The 6,682-nt window shown below is 53.8% G+C and overlaps 2 protein-coding genes across 2 annotated transcripts; one reads left to right on the forward strand and one right to left on the reverse strand.

Annotated features, from left to right (window-relative positions):
* Positions 1–214: 214 nt before the first annotated feature.
* LOC142473552 (histone H1-like) lies at positions 215–968 on the forward strand. The gene has a single exon (XM_075580710.1). The coding sequence runs from the start codon at positions 249–251 to the stop codon at positions 903–905; it is 657 nt and encodes a 218-aa protein (XP_075436825.1). The 5' UTR covers positions 215–248; the 3' UTR covers positions 906–968.
* Positions 969–1,397: 429 nt separating this feature from the next.
* LOC142473553 (histone H3) lies at positions 1,398–1,854 on the reverse strand. The gene has a single exon (XM_075580711.1). It carries the CDS (start codon positions 1,826–1,828, stop codon positions 1,418–1,420), a length of 411 nt encoding a protein of 136 aa, XP_075436826.1. The 5' UTR covers positions 1,829–1,854; the 3' UTR covers positions 1,398–1,417.
* Between the last annotated feature and the right edge of the window lie 4,828 nt (positions 1,855–6,682).

Raw genomic sequence — 6,682 nt, forward strand, 5'->3', positions numbered from 1 at the left:
GTGAGTAATAATTAGGGGATAAAATGCCCTTTTCTTGCAGCCTCAGAAACACAAAGTCAGAGCAGTGTGTGTGATCCGGGAGGATGAGAGTCAGGGGCGGGGCTTAGTGATTATACCCAATGAGAAAGAAGCTCACTCCGATAACTAACCAATCACAGAGCAGCAGGCTCTCTATATAAGTCCCGGCAGGTCCCCGCCCCCAGTATAACTTTCTGTCAGTGTGTTGGGATATTTTACCTGCAGCTGCAATGGCCGAGACCGCTCCTGCTCCTCCTCCTCCAGCTGAAAGCGCCGCCAAGAAGAAGCAGCCGAAGAAAGCGGCCGGAGCCTCGAAAAGCCGCCCAGCAAAGTCCGGTCCCAGCGTGTCCGATCTGATAGTGAGAGCTGTGTCCGCCTCTAAGGAGCGCAGCGGGGTCTCCCTGTCCGCTCTGAAGAAGGCTCTGGCTGCAGGAGGCTACGATGTGGAGAAGAATAACAGCCGCCTGAAGCTGGCTCTCAAGGGCTTGGTGAGCAAGGAAACCCTGATCCAGCTGAAAGGGAGCGGAGCCTCCGGATCGTTCAAGCTGAATAAGAAGCAGCTGGAGAGCAAGGAGAAGGCGGCCAAGAAAAAGGATGTGGGGAAACCCAAGAAGCCAGTGGCAAAGAAACCCGCCAAGTCCCCCAAGAAACCCAAAAAGGCTCCGGCGGGAGTGAAGAAAAGCCCCAAAAAGGTCAAGAAACCGGCGGCTGCCAAGAAGCCAGCAAAAAGCCCAAAGAAGTCTAAAGCTGCCAAGCCCAGGAAGGCTGTGAAGAGCCCGGCGGCTAAAAAGGCTGCGAAGCCAAAAGCTGCTAAGAGTCCAGCGAAGGCCAAGGCAACCAAACCCAAAGCAGCAAAGCCCAAGAGGGCGGCAGCTCCTAAGAAGTGAAACCGAGAACTTCAGCCTCTTACAAACACAAAGGCTCTTTTAAGAGCCACCACAACCCCACATAGAGAGCTGTGCACAATGTGTAACTGGGAATGTTTCTCCAACTTGTCCCATGCAGGGGTTTGTGTTACACTGCCAGAGCATAAGTGTATATGAATTGATACTGCGAGCACTGTAAGGTGCATGTGTAAGTTTGTAGTCCCTAATCTATTGCACGAATAAATGTTTCATTTCATTCCAGTGGCACATGGGAGGGGGGACATTTACAGGTTTGTCTTTACATGCACCCATAAACAGTATGAAATGGTGACTACAAATATTGAAGGTGCGTTTATCTATATTGTCACACATCAAGTACATATGTTGATACAAGGATAACACACTTCTTTAATTCTCTATATTGAGATCAGTATCCGTGTGTTAATATTGATCAGGCCATTTCATTGAAAATGTGGTGGCTCTTAAAAGAGCCTTTGTTTTTCGGGTGTAAACGAAGTCAGGGTGCAGCCGGCCTAAGCTCTCTCTCCTCTGATCCTGCGGGCCAGCTGGATGTCCTTGGGCATGATGGTGACCCTCTTGGCGTGGATAGCGCACAGGTTGGTGTCCTCGAAGAGCCCCACCAGATAAGCCTCGCTGGCCTCCTGCAGAGCCATGACAGCCGAGCTCTGGAAGCGCAGGTCAGTCTTGAAGTCCTGGGCGATCTCCCGGACCAGGCGCTGGAAGGGCAGCTTGCGGATGAGCAGCTCGGTGGACTTCTGGTAGCGGCGGATCTCCCTGAGAGCCACAGTACCGGGCCGGTAGCGGTGAGGCTTCTTCACTCCGCCGGTGGCCGGTGCGCTCTTTCTGGCAGCCTTGGTCGCTAGCTGCTTACGGGGAGCCTTCCCTCCGGTGGATTTCCGGGCGGTCTGCTTGGTCCGGGCCATCCTGTGCTGCTGTGTCAGTGCGCGTCTCCGGTCAGGAACTAATAAAGAAAAAAACTGACCGTTCTGTTCTGACTGACAGATTAAATCTGTCAGTGGTGATATTGGATACCGAGGCTTGAGCCTCATTACTCCAAGTTCTCTTGTTGAGTGTATTGTCGCACTCTTTAGGAAGCTTCTTGATCTGTGTTACTTGCCACAGTTGAGTTGGTTTCACAGGTTCAGCGCTGTGATGGGTCGTGGGTAGCGGTCAAATGGGTTTGCAGAGATCGCAGCAAGCTTCTTGATCAGCGGGTTTGAGTTCTGGTCCAGTTCCTTGTAGAATTTCTTGTTGAGCTTCTTTAGATGTTCATCTAACATCTCGATACCCAGTTCCCTATGAAGGTCTGCTATTCTTGTAGGAAGTGGAGCGTTGGACGCAATCCGCAGCGCCTTGTTCTGTAATTTTTGGAGAGATGATCTTTGATGTTGGTGGCAACCACTCCACACCGGGGAGGCGTATGTCATTGTGGGTCTAATGATCGCCTTGATCACATTGACTTTGCTCTTGATGGGCATGGTCCTTGTCTTCAGCAGAGGGTACAGTGCTGCCAGCTTGGTTGTTGCCTTCTGTTGAATCTTCTCTATGTGGTTTCTCCAGCTTAGTTTGCTATCTAGGATTACACCTAGGTAAGAGCTGTTTGGCTCCCATTTGACAGCCTCTCCGTTGAGGGTGATTGGCGGGTGTGCCTTGATCCTCTTTTTGGTAAACAGTGTAGCTGTAGTCTTGCTGGAGTTCAGTCCTACTTGCCAGTCGCTGTACCATGTTGATAGCATGTCTAGTGCTTTCTGGATGTTCTTAGCTACTTCTTTCTCTCTGAAGGACTGGGAGATGACTGCCACATCGTCTGCGTAGAGTGCCAGTTGAGTCTTGTGGAGGTCTGTGGGGATGTCATTCATGAAGAGGTTGAAAAGGAAAGGTCCCAGGACTGATCCCTGTGGCACGCCAGCGCGGATGGGGCGTGTTGTTGAGAGCTCTTCTCGCACAGCCACGTGGAATGTGCGCTCCCGCAAGTAGCTTGCAGTCAGCTTAATCAGGTAGTTTGGGAATTTCAGGTTGATCATTTTGTGCAGTAGTCCTTCATGCCAAACTCTGTCAAACGCTTTGGCCACGTCCAAGAAGACAACTCCAGTTGATTTGTGGATGTTGAACCCATGGCTTATTATGTCAACGACTCGCAGCAGCTGATGGTTGGTTGAGTGGTCCTTCCGGAATCCAAATTGCTCCTTTAGTAGAATGTTTTTACCAGAGGCAAAGTGGCGGAGGCGCGTAAGAATAACTTTCTCCAGGAGTTTCGACAGTCCAGAGAGCAGGCTTATCGGACGGTAGTTTGCAGGATCCCTCCGTGGTTTTCCAGGCTTTGGAAATACAATGACCTTGGCTTCCTTCCAGGATTGAGGAAAGTGCTGGAGCCGCATGCATGCATTGAAGATTTCTGTGAGGCATTCCATGGCTGCCGGCGGAAGCTTCTTGATGGCCAGGTTGGTAATTCCGTCACTTCCTGGTGCTTTGCCATTTGCCAGCTTATCTGCAAGTTGCGTTATCTCAGTCCTGGTGCATCCTTCAAGGGTTTCCGCTTCGGTCTCTGGTAGGTGCTCGGTAAGATGCCTGTTAACTCCTTGCTCAACTTCCCGTGCTATTTTGCTGGCTTGGTTAGGCCTAAAAGTTGTCTCCAGTGTGTCAGCGAGAACCTCTGCCTTGTCCTTGTTGCTACATGCCAGGTGGGTCTGGCCCTGGATAGGTGGATTAGGCTCCTTCTTCCCGGTCAGGCGTCGGGTCATTCTCCAAACAGAGTTGTCGGATTCCTTCAGCTTGGCTGCTGCGGCCTCCCACCTCTCCCCCCGGTGTTGGCTGATTTGCTGTCGCAGTAGTCTGGCAAGTGAGTTGTACTTTACCAGAAGGTCAGGTGTGCGGAACTTCTGCCACTGGCGTCGGGCCCTGTTTTTCTCAGCAATCGCTTGCTTGATCCCGCTCGGTAGGTCGTAGATGGAGCAGCGTTTGGGCATCTGTTTTGGGACGCTGTGCTCTATTGCATGTTGGACTGCGGTAGTAAAGGTGTTAACAGCATCATCAATGTCTCCGTTGGTGTCCAAGGGGCGGGGGTTTGTGATGTTGCTCAACTCTTCTTTGTACAGGCTCCAGTTCGCCCTGGTGAAGTTGTACCTGGGTGTTTGCTGGTGGGTTTCCATCTCGTCGCCAACAGTAATGGTAACTGGGTTGTGGTCTGAGGTCAGTTCCGCCAGGGTTTCCAACTGGACAGAATGTTTCACGTTCTTCAGTAAGACAATGTCCAGGACATCCGGTGTGTGGCTTGCAGTGCCTGGGTAGTGGGTGGGTTCTGTAGGGCCAGCCACTACAAAGTCACTCTCCTTTGAGTAAGCAAGAAGAGCTTGTCCTCTGGAGTTTGCTGTCCTTGAGTTCCAGCACCGGTGTTTGGCATTTAGGTCTCCCCCGATGATGGTTGGGACAGTGGAGTCCAGCAGAGCTTCCAAGTCTCCCAAATGTAGCTTCACCTTAGGCGGGCAGTAGGTGGCAATTAGTCGCAGTGGTCCTGTTGCAGTCTTTACCTGTACTCCAGTGGCTTCAATACTCCGGAGGGGTGGTAGTGCAATCTCATTATGGCTGACCCGTGTGTTAACAATCACAGCCGTCCCACCACCTCTGGCTCCTGTTGCCCGGTCAGTACGGTATACCCTGTGGTTCGCCAGGCTTAGTTTTTGGTTTCCTTGAAGGTGGGTCTCCGAGAGCAGAGCTGCGCATACATTCCTCGATTCCATCAGGTGAAGGAGTTCATCTGTCTTCTTGCTGATACCATTTGCATTCCACATCACGATGACAGAACTGCGTTTAGATGTTGCTGCCATGGTGGTTAGTTTCTGTGCTCCTGAGAAGGGCCGGGATGAGATTCGCTATCATTGTCACAATGGGGTGAATATCCATTCTCGCAATAGCGCTCGCTATTTTAAGGATGATCTCTAGCCAGTTTGTTGGGCTTGCGGTTCCGCCTGCGGGGTCCGGGTTGGCCGCCTCAACGGGGTTGGTGGATGGTGTCCTGAGAGTTCCCGCGTAGGTCTGTCCGTCTGGGTTTTGCATCCTCTGGGTGGATGCCGTGCCTTGGTCTGGGATCAGGTGTTCTGTGGTCCTCTGTCTCTCCGGCGCCAGGCGGGGAAGCTGGTATTGAGTAGTGGGTGTCTTCCTTGGTGCCTGCTCCATCAGGTGGGGTGTCCGCTTTTCCCGTGCCTCTTGCTTTGCTTTTGTGAGGTACGGGCAACCACGGTAGCTTGCCGGGTGTGGGCCTTTGCAGTTTGCACATGTCGCCGGCTCCTTCTTCCTATCTCGTGGGCATTCCTTGGAGTTGTGGTTCTCTCCACAACACACACAGCGTGGCTTCTGGTGGCAGAATGCAGAGGTATGCCCGAGCCGTTGGCAGTTGAAACACATGGTTGGGCCTTTTCTGCCCTTTGGCGCTTCTGTGGTTACCACACAGCTACAGAGCTTGGTAATCTTGGTAAGATCTGCAGGCTGGCTCTCCGGGGTTTCTGCCAGTGTGACAATAAACAAAGGGAACTTCTTGGTCTTGTCCACCGGGGATGTCAATTGGGCTACGCTCTTGACTGGAAGTCCATGTTCCGCGAGGTCGTGGGAAATCTCCCCCACGGAGGCGTTTGCTGGTAAGCCGCGAATTACAAATTTCTGGGGCTTTAGGCGCGTCAGTGGGAAGGTGTAGTATTCTATGCCCTGCTTTGCAAAGCAGTCCGTTAAGCTCCGGTAGTCGTCCACAGTTGTGGTAGTGATCTTTGCGTGGTTCGCCCGTGGTTTAACTACAAACGGGGAAGTGCAGTGCTCGGTGAGGATGTCGACAAGGTCCTTGTGGGTCTTCATATTCCTAACCATTACCGGTGGTATGCGAATCTTTTTGGGTGGGAGTGCAGTCTCTTCATCGTTGCACCTGGGCCCTGAGCAGTCATCGGCATTAGCAAGTGGCTCGAAGCGGTTTGATGTTTTGATGCCTTGGTCTTTCTTGTGCTTCTGCATCTTTGTCTTTGCTACCGATGGAGGGGAAGAACCATTGGAGCTATCAGAGTTTGCTCGCCCTCTCTTCTTCACTAAAGTGTAGTCCATGTCTTCTGCAGCATCATGTATTGCAGTCTCCATAGGTGGCACATTTGCCTCTGCCATAATAAGGCGCAGACCAGAGCCACGCACCCGCACGGCGGCGGGCACACGGCACAAATCAGAGCCACACGCACGGCGGCGAGCACTCTGCACAAATCAGAGCCACGCACACGGCGGCGAGCACACGGCACAAGTCAGAGCCACGCACCCGCACGGCGGCGAGCACACAGCCCAAATCAGAGCCACGCACCCGCACGGCGGCGGGCACACGGCCCAATTCAGAGCCACACACACGCACGGCGGTGAGCACACGGCCCAAAGCACGCAACGCAGGGAGCAAGAGCACACGGCGCAGGGGGGGGCACGGCACCAAGTTCAGGGGGGGCACAGCACAGAGCGCAGGGGGGGCACAGCACAGAGCGCAGGGGGGGCACAGCACAGAGCGCAGGGGGGGGCACAGCACAGAGCGCAGGGGGGGCACAGCACAGAGCGCAGGGGGGGCACAGCACAGAGCGCAGGGGGGGCACAGCACAGAGCGCAGGGGGGGGCACAGCACAGAGCGCAGGGGGGGGCACAGCACAGAGCGCAGGGGGGAGCAGAGAGCACAGGGGGGCACAGCACTGAGCACAGGGGGGCACAGCACAGAGCACAGGGGGGCACAGCACAGAGCGCGGGGGGGGCACAACACAGAGCACAGGGGG

Source organism: Ascaphus truei (genome assembly GCF_040206685.1).
Source record: "Ascaphus truei isolate aAscTru1 chromosome 12 unlocalized genomic scaffold, aAscTru1.hap1 SUPER_12_unloc_2, whole genome shotgun sequence".
Lineage (NCBI taxonomy): Eukaryota > Metazoa > Chordata > Amphibia > Anura > Ascaphidae > Ascaphus > Ascaphus truei.